The sequence below is a fragment of the Parus major genome, chromosome 3, assembly GCF_001522545.3.
Source record: "Parus major isolate Abel chromosome 3, Parus_major1.1, whole genome shotgun sequence".
NCBI lineage: Eukaryota > Metazoa > Chordata > Aves > Passeriformes > Paridae > Parus > Parus major.
This window is the reverse complement of record NC_031770.1, coordinates 100,859,806-100,883,728: the sequence shown is the minus strand read 5'-3', so window position 1 is coordinate 100,883,728 and position 23,923 is coordinate 100,859,806. Positions and strand designations below refer to the sequence as shown.

At 36.3% G+C, this 23,923-nt stretch overlaps 1 protein-coding gene across 1 annotated transcript in view; it reads left to right on the top strand.

Annotated features, from left to right (window-relative positions):
- NBAS (NBAS subunit of NRZ tethering complex) overlaps positions 1–23,923 on the top strand; it is a 161,769-nt gene that overhangs the window by 26,630 nt on the left and 111,216 nt on the right. The window contains exons 17-27 of the mRNA XM_015621281.1: positions 462–613; positions 1,361–1,495; positions 1,771–1,849; positions 2,536–2,640; positions 2,923–3,059; positions 18,415–18,498; positions 18,918–19,071; positions 20,420–20,605; positions 21,604–21,777; positions 22,738–22,871; positions 23,610–23,672. Of these exons, the coding sequence (XP_015476767.1) occupies positions 462–613; positions 1,361–1,495; positions 1,771–1,849; positions 2,536–2,640; positions 2,923–3,059; positions 18,415–18,498; positions 18,918–19,071; positions 20,420–20,605; positions 21,604–21,777; positions 22,738–22,871; positions 23,610–23,672 (1,403 nt within the window). The remainder of the gene's footprint in view (positions 1–461; positions 614–1,360; positions 1,496–1,770; positions 1,850–2,535; positions 2,641–2,922; positions 3,060–18,414; positions 18,499–18,917; positions 19,072–20,419; positions 20,606–21,603; positions 21,778–22,737; positions 22,872–23,609; positions 23,673–23,923) is intronic.

Sequence of the window (23,923 nt, the reverse complement as noted above, 5' to 3'; positions counted from 1 at the left end):
TCAGCAGTTAAGGCAAATGTGTTTTGTACTTCTGCTGCTTTTTCTGTCACAGAATCTTACTGGCAGATGAAGAAGATACTGTTGAAAATGATTCTAGTGCTATTGTACTATATATACACTTGGTTTATAAAACACATATTTTTCCCCCAAACCAGCACATTTTATTTAGTGTAAAAAGGAGTGATGTTAATTAGAAAAGGCAAATAACTTCTGTTCCAGTTCTTGTGGAAGTTCTGCTAAATCATTTGGTATTTCTGTGCCCTTTTCTGCCACACATACTCTGAAGGAATTGTATTTATTGTGCTCTCATCTCTTTTGTTGGTTTGCATTGTCAGTCACCAGAGGAGCTTGACATTTTCTTAAGTGGAAGAAATATGTCAGGAAACTTAAACATAATCTCTGGTTCCATTGCTTTGGATTGGACCATGTAACATGGTGTCTATGCTCTTGTTCTTGGACAGAGCAAAATCAAGAAACGTGCATGGGTTCTTCATGAGTGCTTGGAAAGAGTTCCAGAAAATGCAGATGCTGCTAAGAAGCTGCTTCAGTATGGTTTGAAAGGCACGGACTTGGAGGCTCTTGTGGCCATAGGAAAAGGAGAAGATGGTGGCAGGTTTGGGAAGAGTATTTTTTTATTTTCTTTTTAAAGAATGGTATATGAAGTATTTTATAGTGATTTGGTAAAAATTTTTTCTTATCAACTGCTAGTGAAAATATTGAGAAGCTTTGGCAAGACATAAAGGTAGGTCATGCTTTGACTCAGACTATTCTGTAGATGTCCACCTATACCTATAAATTTTCCTCTGTATGTACAAAAAATACAGTGTTCATTGCAAATATAAGCCCTGTAATTTCTTCATCAGAGGGAATTTATGATGTCAGTATTTTACTAGGAGACTCTTCTTCTCTTGATGCTTTTCAAAGCTGCAATTAACCCTATAAATGTATTTTGTTACATGTCTTAATTGTATTGATCAAGCAGAAGCAAGACACACTAGAGACAATTCTCCTCAGTGTTCAGTTTCTGGTGGTAGACAGAGGCTGTTCTTTCTTTGTGCAGTCCTCTCTTACCATTGCATACTGTCGAGCTGCTGCCAATCCCACTGCTGGCTATGGAATTTAGAAACTTAACCAGTTTGGTTTGGTTTTGTTTTAGGGAGTGGAAACAAGAGTTGATGTCTCTTGTTGACTTGGGAAGAATCCCTGCTTGTTTGTAACACAAAAATTCAATATTTTTTTATAAATATCCAGATTTTTAGTCAAAACATACACAAAATGCTGTTTTAATATGTCTCTTAAAATATCAGTTCACTTTTTTTTTCCTTTGTTCATTGTTTACATTGTTGATTTTGTCTTCCAGATTTATCTTACCAGGGGAAGTGGACATTGAAATTCCCTATGAAGACTTTCTGCCACCAGATGAAGAAATGGATACTAGAAAGGAAAAAGAGGCCAAGAAGCGTCAAGAACTGCTATTATCAGTAAACTTCTCAAAGTAAATGAAATGCTTGGCCATGTTTTATTCAGAATTTAAGGTTTATAATAGCTACACAGTTGCAAAAACATAATTAATTACTCTTCTATATATTATTCCTATGAGAAAAGTGGTTTAAGTTATCATTGACATTATATTTTGTCCAAGTTCTTAGTTTACTTTATTTATTGCCATATCCCAGGGCACAAAGTCATTAAAATGTGTAATCTTTGTATTCATATGCACATGATATAAAATATTGATGGCAAATGTGAAAATCCCTGTTCTGAACACAGGCTGACACTGGAACAGAAGGAGCTCTGCCGTAGCAGGCTGAAGCTGTTAACTTACCTTGATCGCCTTGAGACCTATGAGGTGAGTTCGTCTGAGTTCTCACACCAAAGCTATTCCTGCAACTTCAGCATCATATAATCTTATCCTTTTTTGTTATTTATTGTGGTATTAATGTTTATGGCCTTGCTGAAAGGCTACAGTCTGTCACTGTTTTCTGTTCAAGTGACTGTTTCTTCTGTTCACTGTTTCAAAAGGATGGCTTCTAGTCTTGAGAGGTGCAGTTGGGCAAAAGCCTGCTTTGAACATCCTGTGTCTGCAGGGAGCTGAATTATGCAATTACATGGGATGTGGAGCTCAGGCAGGATTGCTGTGATTTCTCTGTCAGTCAAATTGGCAAGTTCTGTGCAGTTTCTCTAACAGATCTTTTTCTTCTTGAGCTTACCAGTGTGAAAGTTTTTGGAATGTCAGACTGTATTTCGCTAAGTTTTTAAATTTTAAATTTGCAGTTCGCAATGCACACCACTCCCATTTTGGCTTTTACCATGTCTATGTAACTAATGATGTCTAAGCCTTAATTAAAATAAGGCAGAAAATTGTCTTAGCTTATCAACCAAAAATGCATCTGGTTTTTTCATACAGAAACAAAAAACCCAGCATACTTTTCAGCATATATCTCATACTTACTCATCCTAGGATGGAAAGATGTGTAGACTTTCTGATGCTTTTGTAAATCTTGTATAAAAAGCAGTCTTTTTTTTTTTTTAAAGGAAATCCTTGGAGGGCCTCATGCAGCTGAGCAGCATTATGATGGAGAATTCTTTAAGAAGTTCAGAAATCAGAATATCGTACTTTCAGCAAGAACTTACGCTCGGGTATTAATATTTATGTTGCTAGAATGCAGTGTCGTTTTGGTGTTGCTCTTTGCACTAAAATGCTTTTTCCTCCTCCCTTTGAACTTGCTTGCATCTCAGTGGAAATTTAAGAGGTGGTGTCTTTGTTTGATTTTAAATATTAAATGCTGTGACCCTGACCTTATCTTCTTTGTTGCTAAAGAAAATATAAAAATGAACTATTCGTTGTATGACCTAAGCTTTCTTGCTCATTTTCAGTCAAAATCAATCTTAAGCTCTGCAACTTACTGTTCTGTTCTTTAGGAAAGCAACGTCAGAGCTCTGGAAATTTTGTTCACTTTCCATGGATCAGCTTTACTTCCACACAGACAGGCGATTCTCTCCAATTTTCCAGAGACTACCTCACCACATGAGTATGCTTTGCTGTTACCTGAAGCTTGGTAAGGATGCATCAGTAGATACTAGCTCAAAGAGAGATGATTTTTAGATTAAATTATAAATTTAGATTATGAGTTAGTTTCCATGTATGGCAGTCTGCCATTGGTTATTATCTGGAATTGAGAGCATGTTTGTCCATATGGGTCTTGACTTGACCAGTCATCATTTTCTGCTTTACTTGGTGCCATTTGTGGAATCCTTTTGGTCGTTAACAGGAAAGTAGGGATTTTACAGATTCTTTACTCTGTTACATAGCTAAGAGGGAACATGGACTTTTCTGACCTGCAGCTGCCCAGATTTTCACATAGTACAGGTCTTAAATTGGTTTGTGGTAATAGCCAGTGTTAGGAAATGCATATTACAAGAGTTCAGGTCTCTGGAAGCAAATACATTTTTCTGGATTTGTTTTGTGAAGTCATTTAACACTTAAGCAGTCAGTAACTTCAGAATCATTAATTTTCTTGATACTGATTCTTGTTCAACTTGGTAAGGTAGCATTATGAAAAGCTTTAAGTACAGACTTTCCTACTGTTTAATTTCAGCATAAAAAGTTAATTTACTGTAAATTTCACCTAAATTTTTGTAAGAGAGTCTTCCTTGAACATCATAATTATGTCCTGTATATTAATTAGAAGAATTTTTTGCTTTTAGAGTGTTTCTTTTAGACACTTCAATTATTAAATTAGTTTTGAAGCATACTGTTCAGTGCTCATAATGAGATGGACAGATTTTATTATTTGGTATTTTACAATAGGACTTTGAAGTCTTACTTGAGAGGGAAACATTTTGGAGGAGCTAATGGAAATTTTTTTTTGTAGTCTTCCATTATTATAGTTAAGCTTTTCACCTCAAGGTTTTACTAGTCCCATTTGGGCAATTCTCCTTTTAAAATAGGGTTTTTCAATTAATCAAGTTATTCTCCTGAAACTTTTCCTAACTTAAAATACCAGTTTTGTCATCTCTGAAGAAAAAGAGCTGTCTTTATTTCATGATAGCTAATGCTTCCCTTTTTATTTGTTGGTAGTATTGGGAATACATTTAGTGATTTAAGGTGTGAAAACACCTGTATTATCCTTTTCTATAAGGTAGAAGTTAGGACCATGGAGAGATATTATTGGAGTGTTTACAAAATAGGTAAAACGTATTCCAGTTTTTCCCTTTTGTTAAGGTTTAGAACGTGAGAAACACAGAAGAATGGTCATCTTAAAAGTGGCTCTGATCTATTGTTGGTCATAAATAGGCTCCTCATGTTTCTGAAGGATTATTTGTTCCTGGTTTTGGTTTTTATTTTATATTGTTGTTTGGTTTGTTTACAAAACTGACTTACGTGCCAAGTGGCAAGATGACAGCTAAAATACAGCATTTCACTAGTGATCTAGTAGTAAAGATGTGAAGTTATGGGGTAAGAACTTAGTTTTGTCTGCTATTGAAAAGTATATATTTTTAATCTTTATTCTCATAGCAGACAGAACTTTCCAGTGCTAGGAGTAGGTATGTGCAGGTTCACACTTTATATCCCCCAGATATAAATATATGCAGATATATATTCTGCAGATACATGCAGAATAGACAATACTGTGTGTCTTTTGAAGTTTTTGTCTTTGGACAACTACAAAATGAGGATGAGATCAACCTCTATATACACAAATCCCATATACTTATAAAAACAAAAAAATACACTGTATATTTTACATAACCTTTTTCTAAAACCGTTTCTCTGTTACAAAACTGATTGCTCACATAATACCATTAAATATACTCCCTAAAATATATTTTATTAATGTAAATAAATTAAATATGTACTGATGACATTATCTATTAATAGAGAATAACATGGTAATGAAGGAGATTTAAGTTGTATAAAGTAAAATTTTCTTCCTATTTTAAGGAGCCTTCTGGCAATTTTTATTTCATGTGAATCAAAGAGAATTGAAGTTGTTAGTCATTTTCTTTGAGTTTATTGTCCTTTTAGTCTGGCATTTGTTTTTTAAGGAGTTTATTAGTATGGATAAAATTACTGACATTATGTAGATATGTTGTTATTGTTATGAAATATGTAAATAAGTGATAAGTGTGCTGTCTAGTTTTCTTCGTATTAGAAGACAGTAAGTAATTTGCTGTAAATGAACAGATTGAGCAAGATTATGATAAAATTTATTCATTCCCACAGAACATTAAAAAGTTGTAAGTAGTGCCTGTAATTAATATGCTTCTGAACAAAAGAAAAACATTACAAAATTATAAACCCCGTTGTTGTAATTGGTAGAAAAAATATTGCAGCATTACTACATAGTCTCTTTAGCTTCTGTAGCTTCTAGACAAGCGTTTCAGGACAAGTGAGAGTGAATCAATCTGTGTTGATGAACTTTTAATTTAGGCAAATAGATTTGAATCAGGAAATGACTGGTTTTCCTTTTGAAATTTCCCACAGTTGCAGTTGGGAAATAAGGTGTAGCCTTCAGAAGGTGGTTTTTTGTTTTTTTTTCCTTTCAGTTACAAAGAAGGCTGCTTTCTTGTGATTTCTTTTAGATCCTTGTTTTCTCTGACAATTCTTGGTTGCAATGTCTGTAGCAGCCGATTTCAACAGGCTATTTGGTTGCTGTGCTGCGTGTGATGAGACCACTGACAGAGATCAGCTGATGGCACTGCCTGTTTAAGAGTGCAGCCTGATCCAGTGGCCTTGCTTAAAGAACACCTTCTTGATATGCCTTTGTTGCTCAGTTTCCTGCAGCCCAGACCCCCTGCTGATCAGAAACTATTTTGGTGGAGGTGTCTTCTATGTCTTCCTACATGGTTGTGTGTAGGATGAAACCCTGTTTTGAATTTACAGTATTGTGTCTGTGTACATGGCGAACTTAGAACAGTGAGGGGGTTGATTCCCAGCTGGAGCTCTGTGAGGTGATGCTTATCCCTGTGGGAATTCACTGCATTGCTCTATGCTCACTTAGTTCTTCCATCTCTAGGGGAATCTGGCAGAGGTAAAACATGAGGTTGTACAGCAGGTGCTGCCTTGTTAGTGCATGGAGCAGGTGAGGTGGCTAAATAGGCACCTCCATCTACAGCCAGGGTAAGAACATTGAAACAGTTGCTAGCTGTGCACCACCACCAATGGGAATACACATACAAGTTCTATATATGAAGAATTTCCTAACCTTTAAGAAATGTTTTTGTAAAGGTTGTCTTATAACTGTTCATCTGCATCCTCCAGTTCAACTGCTGATAGTAAATTCTAAGTACCTACTGAAAGAAAAGCTCCTTTGTTTAGTGCATTCTATAGGCATAAAGCAGGTGTTTTTCTTGTACATGGACATGTTATTTACATTAAGATGGCATTTAAAGGGCATTATCACAAAAATTTGAGATCTTGTCAGTCAAGGAAGGCATAACAGAAGGCATAACAAAAAAAGAAAAAAAGTTGGTTTCTTTTTCCCTTTTGTGACAGGTTATTAGGTAATACATATTTTTTTCCTGTATCTCCTTGTAATAAGTCTCAAATGGTAGATATCCTTTTGTTTCTCATTTTTGGCACATATTTTATAGCTTAGCATATTTTGGGGTAACTCAGAACAGTTCAGAAGTTCTCTTTCTAAGCAGGGAATTTATTCATATTATTTCTCAGCTTTTATAATGGTGGCTCCTGTGTCTTTGCTTTCTCTTATTGGGATTCATGCACCTTCTCGAAGATCCATCAGAAGCACAGACTGTGTCTGTTAGGACAACTTGAATGAAGGTGGTAGGAGTTTAGGTACTCAGAGGAGCTGATAGCTCTTTTTAATCTCTGTTTTAATAGCTGTAGCTAGTGTTCTTAATCTGTAGTTAAGACTGTTGCCCTGAGGTTTTTAAATGTGATCCAGGAAAATAGTGTTTTACCACCATTATAAATACATAACCAGAGTATTTTTCCATTTTTTAAAGTTTCTTATCCTTTGCACTAGGCTTAACTGCTGTATTGTAACATTACTGCTCACATTTTCAACTCACACAAGTCTGAAACTTCAAATGTATGGTTCCCTCAGCAGCCATAAGTCTGCTATATAGCACATTATGCTATAGTAAAAATCTTCCCCTTAAGACAGCAACTTTTTATATGTTGCTGTGTTTTTGCTTCTTAACTTTATCAAACACTGGTGTTCAGTTGTGACATAAACTGAATTTTTATTGGAGAATTGTGGATGAACTCCATTTGCCTGATGGACTGGGATGGGAATGTGGAAGTATCTCCTAAAAACTTAGTGAAGGTTTTAAAACCTGAAGATTTCCATGTAGTTGACTTTCATCTATGAATAAGTACTGCTAAGAGTTCATAAGCAGTAACTTTGTCTTTCCATAATGATACCTTCTCCTGAATTAGGCTTTTGGTTATTGCCTGTGGCACTGCAGTTTCAATAAAGCTCTTAGAGCTTCATCTCTTCCTTTCCTTATGTGTGCATGTAAGTAGTTTTGATAACAGAATGTCTGCAGAACTGTCTAATATATAGTCCCCTCTTTTTCATACTATTTTTTTTTCTTGTAAAGCTGAACTGCCTTTGTTTTTAGTGTAATTCAGTGGTGTTCACATTAAAAGAATTAATCCCATGGTGAGTTCTGGTTTTGAATTTGCTTGAATTCCTTTGTATAGTGCTACAGTGAAAATAATAAGGGCGTATATTTTTTCCTTGCACTAACAGAAAGAAAAAAACAGTTCAGAGGAAGAAATGTAATTAATATTATTTCAAGGATGTATTAGGTAGAAAAAAATAGCAGATCTTACCTTCTACTATAAAGTAGAAAAAATAATTTTGGAGAAAAAGATTAACTTGTCATGATGACACTCATGCTCTTGTCTCGATTGACTTCTGGTAGGAGCAGGGAATGTTCTTGTCCATGTGAAAAATAGAGCAGTGGTTTGGAGGAGGAGAGACTGTTCTGCAAACTGCTTGTGTGCAAATCTGTGATAACAGTAGGAATAGCTCATTATAGCCAGGAGGCTGCTGCAGACAGTGAGCTGGTGAAAGTATCACAAATGTTGGTTGTGAGGAGTTTTTGAAGAAGAGATTGAGACTTGAAGCCATGGGGGAGATGTGGAGAACACGAACTTCCAGGGAGGATGGAGGGAAGTTTCACAGAACCTGCTGGAGCTGAGCTGTCATTCAGCTGAGAGAGATGAGTGTGTTCAGCATGGAGAAGGTTTTAGACAGACCTGCAGCGGCCTTCATGTAACTGCCTGTAGCATGTGAAGTGAACTGTGGCTGTGCTGCTTATCCACAGAACACTGACAGAATTTGTATTTCTGTCTAGTTAATGCTGGATCTGCCCTGACTTCATACACCATGTGTGTCTTTTGCCTGGAGAGTTCTGAACTGGAGTTTGGCTTGCCTTGTCCAATCTTCTAATGAAGTGTACTGCTGCCGTTATCTGTTTGTTGTTCATTTACAGGGTTTAGAATAAAATTTCTCCCAGGAACATTCATTATGCTTTATAAATGTACACTTCTGAAGTAGTATTTTCATGATTTGGTGGCAGATGGCTTTGATCTTGGAGTTCAGCTTTGTCTTTAAAATAGCTTTCACAAAATCAAAATGGGCTATTTCCTCACAATTTTAATTGTGTATCTGAAGAAAAAAACCCTCAGTGAGCTTCTGAATTGTGCTTGTGTTATGTTAGTTGGCTTTTCTGATGTTTAGATTATTCATTCTAGGTTGTTTAGGAGGGAACAAAGTTTCCCTCTCCCCAGATTTTATTAGATGTTAACCATATCATTAAAACATAGCTTGATTTGTTTATATGAAATCAGTTATAACTTTGTCCTCTGGTGGCAGAGCTGCTTCAAAAGAGCTGTCATTGCAGTGTGCCCAGCAGGGATTCTGAAGGTTAGTTAACTGGTGGCCAAAAGCAGTGGGATACCTTTCCCACAGGTTTATGCAGATCAGGTTTCCCAGAATGCATGATGTTTTAGGCAGCAGCTGTACTTCAGTCTTGATAAATTTGTCACGTCCTATGGATATTTATGGAAAATGAAGCATTTCTCTCTCTGCTCACCACTTCTGTATCCTGTACTATATTGAACAATTGGAAACCTAAAAATACATGTAATCAGATCTGTAGCTGCATTTACTAATTCACTGTTCAGGTACTATAATGAAAGAAAAGAATGTTTGCATGCAATATGAACAATGCAATACATATCACAGCTGTGTGAAACTATATACATGGGATGCATTTCTTATATTTCATCCTCAGCTGTGGAATAACTCAGACATAACAAAACTGTTTCAGAGACATAAGAATTGCAGAGAAACAGAAAGTGGTGTTGATTTCCCCATTGCTATCTGAGAAGATACAGACTTGGGACAAAAGAGTTTCTAAATTCAACTAAAAGAGACTATTTAAATTATTTTATGTATGTAACACACAAGCTTCCATGTGAGGAATTAATGTTGCTAAAGGACACGAAATGATTCATAGGAATACCTTTCAGCATTAGAACAGGAAAGAACCAACCTTCATTCTCTGACTCTAGTATTTATAGATTCCAAGCAATGACCAGGGATTGGATTATTAAGTTACCACCTTCCCAAGCACACTGGTCATGTGAAACGTCCATCAAAAGACGTTTCTTAGAAGGAATGTGACAAACAACTTATGTTTATAGAACTTTTATGGGAAAATAACTAAAACTAAGAAAACATTACCAGAAGACTTTAGTTTTCAGGATGACATTAATGAGTGTTTCTAACAATATTTTTCAGACAGGGAGACATGATTAAAAAAGACAAAGCAAAGCTTAATCTACTTCCAAAATGCCCCAAACCTACTTCTAAAAGCATCAATGTCTTTCACCAGAAATACACTGTTTCATAAACGTGTTGGGGCAAATTGTACTTCACATTCAATGTGGATGAGTTTACAAGGGAAAGTGTTTAAAGAAAAAGTATTCTGGATATTCAACTTGAGGAGTCCTGGAGACAGGCCTGTTTTATTAAATGCTTAAAAGGGGGGGAAAAATCAAACCCCAGTTGGTATTTGTAATGGAGAGAATTGGAGTCTGACCTTAAAACTGAGTTAGACCTTGCTCTTTTGAAAGCCTGTCCTTGGAGAGAAAAAGAATCTGCAGGTTTCAATAAATGGCAGTTGGGTAGGATACAGAAACCACAATAGCATGGACTTCTTTTGTCAAAGAAAAGAATGGGGAGAATTGCCAAGCCAATGTAAACACTAGAGTGAAAAGAGCAATACAGGAAAAGTCAGCTCCTTTTGAAGAAATAGAGTTGAATACCTTCATAATCAGTCACTTTACTGGATTCCAATCATATTTATTCTACTGTTGAAAAGAAAAGAGAGAAGGGTAAAGGGTGGGGGAGAAGCAGTGGCTCAGGAAAAAAACCCAAAAACCTCGAAGCCATGCTAATATTTGCATACAGTTATACTATGGCACAGTTGATAGTTTCTTCAGTTGGAAAAGAAAGCCACCTGCCTTAGTGACTACAGTGATCTGTCGATGGCTGTGTCTGGAATTCCAAGTGCACAGGAACGCAGACTTAACCTGCACTTGTCTCTGACCTCTGTGGGATTTCACTTGCAAGAGCAAAGCTGCAGAGTTGTGTAGTACAAGGAGAGTGAACTCTGGATCCAGTAGCACGGTGTACACTGTATATACAACAGGCTGTTTGTGCATACTGAATTCAGCACTTCAGCCCACCTAGATCTCCGTCTGCTGTGCAGGGCATGTATGGATGTGCCTCCATTCAGCTGGATTTGCTGTACAGGTGTTGTAAACAAAAGCATGGTAGAAAAATGGGAGTTCTGCTTCTCTTCAGATATGTGTTCAAGTCTGTATCTCATCTGCATGTTTTCGAATTTTCAGACTGCAGTGGTATTTTGACACCTGAAGTCTTTCTCAACTGACTTGCTTCCATCTTAACAACTACTTTTCCAGAGTTTTGTTGCTCCGTCTCTGCATGAGTCACTGAAATTACTGACAGTAGAAACCTGAGGAAAAAAATAGTCTGTGCTAAAGCATAAGTATCAGTTAAGGACAAACCTTGTGATAAATATTGAGATAAATACAGTGTTGTAATCTTTGCCTTTATAAAGGGCTTAGGTGAGGGATGTCTTATCCTTTGCTTGTGTCAAGACTGGTTTATTCCATTCCTTGTATTTGATTTCAAATTCAAAAGTTTTTATTAACTCTTCAGAATAAGGATAGATAGTAAGGACAGTTGGATACAGTCATGTAGAGGGAAAGAGGGAGTTAGATATTTTATTAGTGTTGTTGAGAACATGAATGGAGTTAGGAGTCAGCTCTGAGTGCTGTGGGTTTGGCTAGGGTTTTTTTGTGTGAGTATTTCAAGCTCACCAAGAAACTTACTTCTTAATAGTGACTTTAGATAAATGCTGATTTCTACTAGGATGAAAAATACTGCAGCTGTTTTTGGTGGTGTTTTCTTCAAGCATTTAGAGAAGGTGGTTTCTGAATTCTGCTTGACTCTTGGTAAGAATTTAAAAATCTAAAATTCCTCTCTCAACTTATTCCAGTGGTGAACCTGAATACTTTTAAAGGGGCAAATGGACCCAGAGCAGAAAATACTTTAAAAAGTATTTTCCATGGCTTATCCATACACCTGACAAAATATTTAACTTTTTCTGCAGCGAGAAGGGAAAAAAGATAGAGATGGACATTTTGCAGTCAAGATTACACTGCATGACGATTCTTTCCCACAAAATGAAAAATCTTTTCCTCTTTAGTGTTTCACAGTGAGTTCTCTCAATAAGCTTTTCTGATAGACTTCTGAAGTATGCTTTTAGCACTTCTGGAATTTAGGTGTCTGGACAGCTGTAGGTTTCACTGCTAAAGAACCCTGTGCTGAAACATGAGATTGATCTTGGTAGATTTGTCAGAAGGCAAATGGCCAACAGTAGTTTTCAGGAGAGGAAAAAAGGTACAGGCAAGCACACTGCAGCATTTGCTTCAAGTTTCTCAAGTGAGAAATAACATACATCTCTTATATGGCTCAAATATCAGCTAGATGTAGTAAACTTGCATGAGAATTTATTCCAGGATTCATTCTGTTTTTGAACCCAAATACATGGTGGTTTATCTTCTGTGCCATGCAGCAGGTAGTTAGCAGCATAGTTAAATATTGTGTAAAGCAGTATCTTCTGTTTATTATAAATGAGTCCCACTCTTATCAGTATTTACAATATTTTAGGAAGTAAGAACAGTGAAATACCATTTCCTATTTAACTGAAATGATAACGTGAACAATCTTGGTATATTGTTTCTTTCTTCTAGGATTCTTCAATCTGCTCTGGCATTTAGAAAAGAGACATCATACACTTCTTGCCTCTAGTCACTCATATTGCTTGTCTCTGTACTTTTCACCTTTATTTTTATTGTACCCTTTTGAGAAAACAGGCAGAGGCAGAGTTGCACATTACTTTGTCACTTGATGGATTTTGGAGTTGCAGGGAGAGGGGGAAGGAAAGCAACTTTCACAGAGGGCCAAGACTGGGAACTTGAATTGAGTGAGATATTTCTTAACCATTACGTTTTTTAAGCAGTAGACTTTCAGCTTCAGTTGACATTATAAACCTGTGATGTCAGGGTAATTATTTTTAATGTAGTCTGCATGTAATTCATGACTTCTGCTGTTTGGAAAGGATTCCATTTTAAAGTCTATTTTAAAAAAATAAATATTTGAAGCAGTTGGGATTTAAGGGCAAACCCAAGTGGCTTTTGTGTTATAGGGATAGGGAAGAAAGTATCAATTTTTAGATGGGAAGAGGGAAATGCAAATTATTTTCTGAAAGTAGTTAGGTATATCGGGTGACTTCATGTCTGCAAAAAGAAACATCTGCTAGGAACTGTTGACTTTAGGCTGGAGTAAGTAATGCTTGCATAAAAATTAAACTTTTTAGTCTCTAATAATTGTTTATCAGAGTCAGTAACTCAACTATGTTAAGAATAATTGGAGGCTAGAAACATGTCATTTGTATTGATGCATAAGTCAGTTAAAAATAGGCAATTATTTCTAACTTTAATTGCAAATCTTTAGTGCTACTGAATCTGTAAAGAAATGACTTCTTAATTGTAACTGTATGTCCTGGCTGTAACTTCATCATATCCATAGCAAGTATGCTGGATATGACAGCAAAACTATGAGGAATGTGTTCAGTGTGGTACTTGGCAGTACGGGCTTGAGTAACTTTTTTCTTTTCATTACATTTTTTTTTTCTCTTCCAATCTCATATGGAGGTGTCATAGCATTAGGATTGTGTTGTGTGCATTTTGAGATGTCTTGGTTCCTTGTCATCAGATCTCATTCATGCAGGGGTGGTTTTAAATTTGCATCCTAAACATCTGTAGTTGTTTATTTGTAGTAATTTTATCTTTTAATGATTTGTTAATCCAAAGAGGAGAATGCTGAAGTTTAAATTTCCATTAAATATGTGCACCTCTTTCCTTACTATTTTGCAAGACTTCTTTCTCTCAAAAACAACGAAAGCAACCACTGCAGAAGCAGCCAAACCAAAGAAAATTTCCATAAAGTTTCTTTTGGGCTTCTGAGATAGGAAGATTTATTCAGGTGGGAAGCTCTTAAGAGAGTCATGAAAGAGCAGGTAACTACTGGGAGCAAGACTTTGCTTTCAGAGTAAATACAGTAAGTGACATCTGCTGCAGTTTTCCTAAGAGGTCTTGCTGTAATTATTTACTTACTCTATGTCTCCCCTATTGCTCCACTGTCAGGTAAATACATCAGAGACTCTTGTAAAAGCCTGATTATAAAAGAGAGGGGTAGGGGCAGAGTTTGTGTTCTCTTTAGTAGAATAATGGAATAGTTTATGTTATAGTTATGTTGGAAAAGACCCCTAAGTCCAGCTTCAAATCTAACACTGCCAAATTGACCTCTGAACCATGTCCTTTAGTGCCACACCTCCACGTCTTTTAAATACCTTCCAGGGATGGAGACTCAGCCAAGAGGTGAGAGAAATTGATAGAGAGGATCAGACCTTGTTTAACAGGTTCCTTGGTACTCTTTGGGCTGTTCTTAGTGGAGCTGTGGGAAGGAATGAGACTGAGGGAAGGGCAGGTTCTAGTGCATGTTCTTTGCATTCTAATTCTTCAGCCTCTGAAACTGCACAGGCCCTCAGGCTGCTTTTACAGCTTCTGTTGCCAGCTGGTCCTTGCCAACAACTGAGTATCTTCTTACCCCAGTAGTTTATGAAAAAAATTGTTATTTTGTTGTTTTACTAATAAGGAAGTAATTTCAAATGGGCCTGTAGGACTTGACAACGTCAAATAATTTTAACAAAGTGCATTTCAAATTTTGGAGACAGAATAATAGTTAAGACATTAGTATGTGACCTGATGTTGGAGGAAAAAGCTATCTGTAATGGGAAATTGGACTTACCTGAAAATCTTAATGTTATTCTATCATAGTAGTTCTGCTACAGTTTTTCAGACATCTGAAACAGCTGCTGAAATTAAACCCTTGTCTGTCCTTTGCTGTATAAAAGCTCCTTTTTTTTTTCCATTAAGAAGGTATGTTAATATTAAAAAACCCCAACTAATTCCTCCCAAAAGAGCAACATCGACAAAAAACTCCCCAAACCCGGCCAGCCAACTGAAAAACCAAACAAGCCCTCTGTCAAATGAAAACAGGAGTCTCCTCAAACCCTTCATGTTTGATTAGTTTGAGACCCTCATGCCAGACCAGTCTGTCAGTGTACCATTATGAGGACTCTTCAGTCAGTATTTCTAGAGAGAGAAATGTGGAGAGCATTGTAGGAGACGCTTCCTGGGGACGGTCAGAGACACGGCAAAGACCTCTATAATCGAGTTAGGTGTTAGAAGTTTATTTCAGGGCGTGGGGTAGAGAGAGAGAGAGAGCCTGCTATGAGCCAACAGAGAGAGCTCAAGGCGGGCTCAGGGAGAACAATACAAAAGAGGGTAAGATACGAATACATGAGTTTAAGACTTTAGATTTCTACGAAAGAGAGTTACAGAACATAACAGAAGTGAGAGAGCCGGAAAAAGAGATAAAGGAGAGCAGGAAAGAGCAGCAAGAGAACGTAGTAAGAGAAACAAGAGAAAACAAAAGAACTAAGAGTTAAGAGAGACCAAGAGTTACTAAGAGAGACTAAGAGTTAAGAGAGACCAAGAGAGACCAAGAGTTACCAAGAGAGCGAACTCTCTTTTACAATTACTTATATAATCTATACATACGAATATTCTATTCTTTCACTGACCAATCTTTCTAAGTATACTAATACAGTAACATTTGTGTGCAACCTATAGAAATCACTATTTTTGCATATTTTTAGTTATCTCGGGGTCCTTCAGACCTTTCCTTATAAGGCTGGGATGAGGGGTCTCAGCTTGGTTTTATTGCAGGAAAGAATGTGTTCTGGCATACCAGCCCGGTTTCTTTGAATTATTCAAACCGTGCTATCATTTGTATTTCTTCCTTAGCCTTTCTGGCTACAAAGTCATATTTATAATTTCTATCTAATTCTACCTTCCCAACAGAGCATTTCTGTGGCAGAGACCCCTCCTGGGTCTCCACATCTTTATTCAAGTTTGTTCCTCCCACTGTCAGTGGCTGCTAGCCCCTTGGAAGGACTCGGGCTTACAGTTTATGGAATAACACTCTTTATTAATAAAATTGCGACAGGTTAAGGTTCAAGGATTGCTGGTAATAGTATCTGACTGCAAAAATGTATTCAAAGTAATACTTTACTTACATAATATAACAAGCTATACTCCCTAACAAAAGTTAGCTGGAGATACTCATTCAGTGTGTGTGGAACATGATTCTTACCCAATGGACATCCCTGTGGGGGAGAAGATAGGTTCAGCCCATCACCTGATCCTGGAAGTTACGATGGAGTCTTTCCTGAATTCTCCCCATTCTTAACTTTTATATTATTTCTTTACATTTAAGTGAAGAAATTAATATACAAGTATGTACTTTTAAACCTAATTCACTGAGGGTTTGGAGGTACCATGGAGACAGGGAACGTTGGTATAGTATCTGATACAAGTTTGGGATGGGAATATGCACCAGTCCTAGTGTTTTTGCCACGGTTGATGATTCAACAGCAAGACATCTTCCTTTATCTCCTTTGGCTTTTAACTGTTCTGCGATTTACCAGCTAAAAAGTACTGCTGAATTCCCTCCTCTGCAAGGATTTCAGCACCTCCTGGCCATGGTGTCTCAGCTCTGCTCCACCCTTCATTTAGTCCCCCTTGGGACGTATTGTGTGGAGGAAGTCAGACACACTGACCTCATTCCATGCAGGGAGGAGCAATTGCAATTTTCCTCTATAATTTCAATGCTGTTACAGCTGTGTCCATAACTTTCCACTTTAATTTTACCCCCTGTCTTTACCCTGCCTTCACAACCCCCTGCTTCCCCAAACAAAATAACCAAGTAACCAGCGTCCCCTTGAAATGTCTTCTTAAGCCTATTGAAAAATGAATGGGAAAAATTTGCTAAGAGATGAAATTGTCTTAGACAATTTTTGTTCTGCTTTCTTTTCTGTTGAATGCAGAAAAGGAGAGCATTATCAATTGAAATATCAAGTCCTGCTTGTATTATCTTGATTTAATATTCTGGAAGAAAGTATTAATCACACTTTGGCTTTTCTGGTATATGGCATTTCAGCTGAAAAAGAAAATTTTTTCACTACAAAGTGGGCCTTCCATAATAAAATTCTCATGTATGGTATTTGAAATATTACTGTATTAATTCAGTTTGTGAAGTCACTTTAAAACATTAAATTATTGATAAATAATGTTATTTAAGATTCAAAGAACTACAGCACCCCTTATCCCCAAAATGTGTGGTATGGGCTCATGATGAATCTTCCAAAAATAAAAAAGTGGCTTTATTGCTGTTTACACCACAAATGTTAGTTTGGAGTTTTCTTTATGAATTTCTCTTTAATGATATTACTACATAATTATAATTAGATATAATACATAATTATTTATATATTATTTTATAATTATAATATATAAATAATAAAGACGGCCATAGAGTACGTTGTTCAGGTGAGCTAGAATTGAAAGCAGATGTTGCTATAGCTCTGATACAGGAATTAGCAGTTTTCCTATCCTTATCCCTTCATTTGCTTGACTTTTATAATCTGCAAACCTATCTCTGCCATTTTCTGGCTGGATTACTACAGAACATATAATATGGAGGGTTGGAATGACTATGTTAAAACACAAGGTATTGTTTGCTAATGCACAGGGGAAGGAAAAAAAAGACTGACCAGCCTTCTGAGTGAGATGTGTATGGGACAGGGCAGTCTATGAACATGCCTTATTTTGTTCAGTGAGTTTAATGGCTGTTGCTAATTGAGATGGAGTTGCTGATTTTTAGCTTATTGTTTCAACTCTTACTATATTGTGAAATTGATTTGTTGGCTGTGTTTATTTTTAAGCAACTGAGTTCCAATGCTGCTTTTCAAGGGATGACAAGATTGTGTCAGTTGTTAGTTTATAAATAGGGATTGTCTGTGGTATTGCTGTTGCTGTTTATTTTCAGGGTCAGGAGAAAATGAATTAAATTTAAACCAGCTTATTTTTCTGGTATGCTGCAACTCTAATGTCTCTACTTTGTACATGGTTTGTTTCTTATTTCTACAAGTGCCAGAACCTATAAAGTTCTTCTTTTCCTCACTGGTTTCTGTTCTGCATAGCTTCACATGTTTTTCTAGTGTTATATGCTGCATACACAGCTAGCCTTCTACACCAAGGCATAACTAATCATTCTAGTAATAATCCATGATGTTCTTAACCTGCAACTTAAACAGGTTTTTATTTGTTCAGCCTCGGTATTTACAGGATGTTTCACTGGAGAAGTTTGTAGTAAGAAACTCATATTAAAATTGAGAAAATCAGCACAGCAGGGCATATGTAGTTTCAGTATGAGGATTTGTACTAAAATTTGAACAACTGTAATTTTTTCCAAGTTGTGAATATCAGAGGTTTTTACTTATTTCAGTCTTTTGTGACGGTATATGAAGTCCGAATACTTAGTGTGAAATGGTAACAACTCTGAAAGCATATAATGAGTTTTTTCCTTTGTTTAAAGCATGGTCGGTAAGAAAAATCTATGAATCTTTTTTATTTACCCTTTAATGGCATGGGTAGAAAATAGGTTTGTATGGATAACATACAGGCAAAACCACACTTGTAAAGCTGCACTAAGAAGTAATGAATCTGAAATAATTGATACTATAATTGACTGACATGCTCATTATGAATTCACTGAAATATTTTGTATGCTTTGTATTCTGTTAATTGACTACCATAACAAATTAAAAAGACATAAAGTTACGTAAAGCTTCTCTTTTTTGTCATATTAGCTACAAGAAAGGGACATTGAAAATTCTTCCTTGGAATGAGCAGAAACATCGTGAAGAAGATTGGTGTGAAAAACCGGAATGCAGGTAAGTATATATAAAAGCAAAAATATAAAGAATTTATTTACTAATTCTTAAAATGTGGTAATAGGCTCAGTAAGATTCACTTTGTACACACTAACTTGTGTTTTCAGCTTTCTTGGGGAGATTGAGCAAATGGAAAGCAGAAATTGTGCAAACCTGGATCTTCAGTAGAGAGCGTTCTTTCTTTCATGATCTGTCAAATGTTTGAAATCTCTTATTAGTTCAGTAGAGAGGATTCTTTCTTTCATGATCTATCTCCTGTTCAAAATCTCTTAGTAGTTCCTCTGCTGACAAAATCTAACACTCACTGTGGTAGGCTGATTGTATAATTTTCTTTCTGAAGTTTTAGGAAAAAGACTGATGTTAAAAAAAATACCAGGAAACAAATATATACTTAAACATATACTTATCTTTTTCTAAAGGATGGTTATTGAACCAACTTTGCAAGATGAAGGCCAGTTTCTGTATGAAATACAACCTGAGTTACTGAAGTACAGGACTACTGACCTTTCTGTAGATCTTGCCACTGATTGGTATTTGAGCAGAGCAAAGGAAATTGAAGAATATGCAATGCAGGTGAGAATAGCAGTGATGAAATTATGATGGCTGAGCAGCCTTCTTCAACAGAATCCTTAACAGTCTTAATGCATATTAATAGGACACTTTTCACTGTAGTGTACACTCTGTCTCAACTTCATTATGGCTTTGGAAGTACTTGTTTTTTCTTTCGCAGTGTACTTAGGCTTGCTCTAAAGTTTACTCAGCCATATAATTAATCCATAGAAATGAATAAGGAAGCCAGTAGATTCTGTTTCATGTGGTTTGCTATAGCAGACAGTAGCTCTTTTATAATCCATGAAAAGTGTTTACCATTGCATTTTATGTTTGTAACTAAGGGAGGGAAAGTTGTGCACAGCATGTTAGGAGTGTCACAGGCTACTGTATTATGTGTATTGATATGTGCCAGTCACACGTGTCACTGTCATGCCAAGAAATAGTACTGTCACAATTTCTTCCTGGCAGTTTTATTGTGTGTCTGTTGGACTACCATGCAGCTTATTTCTGCTTGATTTTCTTTATATCTTAGAAGTGTTTGAAACTCTGAGTCAAAGATAAGCACTGCACGTAAGAAGAGAGCTCATCATTCATGTGCTCTGGTATTTTATTGCTTCTCAAGCCAATTTAGCTGCATGAGAAGGAGGGTGACTGGAAGTATCACTATAGATTAGTTCTGATGAGTGAGTTCTTCTATTCTACGAGCTTGCACTCCTCCAGGGCTCTTTTTAATCATACTTGCTTGTGATCTTAACAACCAATCGGTAGTTATGGAAATAAAAGCAGCTTCCAAGGATGAGTTAAATTACATAACATAGAAATTAAGTTGCATCCTGCTCTTCAAGACTTATGTCTGCCTTGCTGAATATTTACAGCCAGTATTGTGTTCTTTGAAATCAAAACAGAATCTTTCATATAAAGGTAGTTGCAGACACTAGGGACTGTCATTGGTTTTTGTGACAGAATATGCAACTAATAAAATTATTAAATCACAGTCAGCTAGAAAAGTCATATTGCATATCAGTTACCTAATTGGCTTGTTTTAAAGCAGTCCTTCATATTCCATATACTGAGATGTGCTGTGTGTGTCATCTCCAGAAGGACTAATATTATCTATACGTGTGTCTATACAATGCATCTTGGTTAAGAACATATAATTATATCATCCCCTAAGATTAAGCGTTTTATGTGCTCTTCAAAAGGCTGAGAAGGGCAATGGATTTATCAATACAGTCCAGGAAAACTTGTAGGAACTTGCTAGTAAGCAACAGGGGAATAAAAAAGATGCACAGACAGGACACAGATTGAAGTTGGTGTTTGGCAAACATTTGTACAGCAGTGTTTTTAGTGTTTTTTTAATTATTTTTAGGTTGACTGTGCTCTGTCCCTAGTTCGTCTTGGCATGGAGAGGAGCATTCCTGGTCTGCAGGTGCTTTGTGACAATCTGATCACTCTTGAGACAGTGGTTTATGAGACTGATGGTGATCGAACTTTGACTTTGAAGGAACTTTTAGAGATGAAAGACATTGAGAAGCTGAGACTGTTGATGAAGAATGTAAGTATTTTGAATAAATCAATAAGTATACCTTGAAATCCAGTAACTCAGGTTACCCTGGATCCTATATAAAGACAGTGTTATTTTTCTGATGAACCTCCATCTTTAATTCAACAAAAATTCTACGTTTTTACTGTTCCTTTTGTTTTTGTTGTTGTGGTAGGGTTTATTTCTTTTTCTTTCTTTGAAACAAAAGCTAAATTTGGTCAGTTTTCTCAAAGACCCTCTTTATCCCTGGCTGAGGACTCAGTGTTAATAAATCTTAGTTTGAAAGCTGTGAATTGCCTTTTCATTAGCCTTTTTTTAAGGATCTTCAGTGTAGCTCTTGATGATGCTGCAGATACAACAATATTGAATGTGTTCCTTGGATTTTTTTGGTGTCTTTAAATGTTGTCTGGCAATTTTAGTATTTGCCTCTCTACCAGATGTGTGTTTTTGTCTCTGTATTGAGCTTGAGCATGGCATTTCAGAGTAGAGAAAGATCTCTTGGAAGGGCTGAAAAATAGCTACAGATGGAACAGGAACCTTAAATTCAGTTGAAGAACACATAAGCACCTGAGGAGAATAGGAAAATACTCAGAAATGAAATTTAATTTTTTTGTTTTGGGAGGGTGGGTGGGTTTGTTTGTTTTTGGATTTATATAGCCACTCATCACTTGTTTTTCTGTCTTCCATTCTTGCTGAAATACTGAAAGTAATGCTAGTCCGACATGCTTGCATGGTCCTTTACTCATTCTGAAACTGCAGGAGGAAGACAGGCTTTCCTCACGTAATAGGATTTACTCCTGTTCTGCTCAGTTTCCCCAAGCCTTTGAGCAGCAGAAAGATTGTTTCAGTGCTTCATGATGTAGTGATCTGTTTGTGATAGGCGAAGATAACTGTTTCAGTTATATTGATCAAAAAAGGTTCTTTTTTTTTTTTGCTTTTCCTGCTTGTTTAGGACAATGAAGCTGAACCTGTTCTTAGATTTCCTCTCTGTAACTCTTTGTGATTTCCAGTCCTCAGATGAAAAATACGTGAAGAATGTTTATCAGTGGATGATCCCTTTTCTCCACCGCTGTGAAAACCAGTCCCCCGGTCTTGCAAATGCCCTTTTTAAAGAATATTTAGTAACACTGGCAAAGGAGGACTTGACTCTACCTCTGAAGATTTTTCAGAATTCAAAACCTGCTGTAAGTAAAGAGCTCTGTTAACTCTACTGGTTTCTTTGGAAATTCTTGTTCTGAAGAGATTAATTCAGAAATAGAGTTAGTTCATCTAAGTCAGATCATCCTTCTGATCTTTCTTGTTTTCTTGGACCCAGGATTTGTTACGTTTTAGGAAACATTAACGAAAAAGTTTTTTACCACAAATTATAATGCAGCTAAACTCTCCTTGATGAGACTGTCAAATTAATGTAATGATTCTAGCCTAGTAGAATAAAAATTATTGAATGGATTCCTCTTTGGAGTAATTTCCTGGTGACAGTTTAAAATAAATTCCTGACATATTTCCTTTATAAAAAGTGGAAGTGAAAGAGTTTAATGATATCCCTGTTTTTTCTTGAGGAATTTTACTAGGAGTAGATTTCAAGTTACTTCCCCCTCTCCTGCCTTCCACAGCAAATGTAGAGAATAAAGTGGGGGCCATTAGGATTGAGGTGAGAGTTCAATGAGTAAGGGTTGAAGTTGCTTCCTGTGTGTGTTTCATGATGCTTCTATGGCGTAAATAATTATTGCAGAGCACACAGGCACATATTTGCATGCTGTTGAATGTTCTGAGTGTACAGACAGAAATCAACCAGCAAAGCACAACCACAGCTCTTTTATGTATGTTGGTACTGTTGTACTTACTAAATACGTCTGACAAATGTTTTCAGCAGTTGCCTTGCTCTGTCCTGCACCCTTTCCACTTCTCAAAATCAGAAAGGATATAATGGCATACCCCTGTTCTTTCAAGTGTCTGCACTGCAGAAAACTAGCCAAGATAGGTTTTGGGTTGTGACTTTACCAGGTTGTTAGCAAGAGACAGTCTAATGGCACCTGAAGACAACTTAGTTATTTGGAGTACACATTTTTTTATATTCAAAAGAAAGTTAAATGTTGAATTAGAAACAAGAAATAAAAATCACTGTACTTTCTTTTTTTTATTAGTGTCAGCAAAAAATTATTCCTGATCAGGACCAGCTTATGATTACGGCGCTGGAGTGTATTTATAGCTGTGAGCGAGATGACCAGCTCTCTCTCTGCTACGATATTTTGGAATGCCTTCCACAAAGAGGATATGGGTAAAAATTTTCAGCTGGTTATTTGGGAATATTTTAGAAATATTAAATATAGTTGTGAATTAATGCTTTAAAAAGGCTTGTTAAGTTACTAAGGGCAGACAGAGTTACTGGGATATTCTATTCACCTCTGAGCTGCTGTGACTGTAATTTGTATATCTGTGTATTTCTGCTGTGTAAATCCTCTAGCAGTTAATGCAGTAAAACAAGAGTTAAAGGAGCAGCCCAGACCAAGGCTTCTGTATTGTTTCTTAGACTTTTATAATCTGATGAATTGAGACCAAGTGTTAGTGCTGTCTTACTGGTTTTGTTATAATAGTGGCATCTTGCACTTAACTTAAAAGCAGCAATATGTCCTGTGAGAGAGGGAAGATAGAAAACCTTTTGAGGGACAAGTAATGCTCAAGAAAGTGAAAACTTGAAGAGGAGATATCCTGTGATCTGTGAGGTGCAAACTATTCTTCCAGTATCTTTTACATGAAGGAAGGAGAGAGCCTGAGAAAAGTCTAAGGAAGAAGGATAACCTCTGCTCTTGGGAAACTGAAGGACCTTCTAATTTTTAACTGTCTTTAAAGCAAGAAGCCCAACAATTTTAGTATTTCCAAGTAAACATACATTTGATTTTAATCAAGGAGTGTGTCAGACTGCTTATCTTCACATCTATGTAATATGAATTATGAGAGGAAATTTTAAGGAGTATATATGTGTATGTATATGTTTAATTGCGTGATATCATTGCAGGCCTGAAACAGATAAAACTAACACTCTTCATGATGAAGTAGATGAACTGGAACAAATTCTAAGGTATTTAATTTCGCTAAAATAAATAGTGTATTTTTACAGAAATCACATAGGCATAGCCAAAAAGTTTTTATGGTAAGAAGCCAGCAAAAATATTTCTTTTAAATGCTGTCAGCAAGATTATTTGTATAATTTTTATATTCAGAACACAGAAATTTTGAATGGTTTTATGTATTTGAGTATTATAAATCTCTAAAGATATTTTTCTTGGAATAAAACATTGAGGCTTTGTGGTTGTTTTTTTTTCTGTTTTC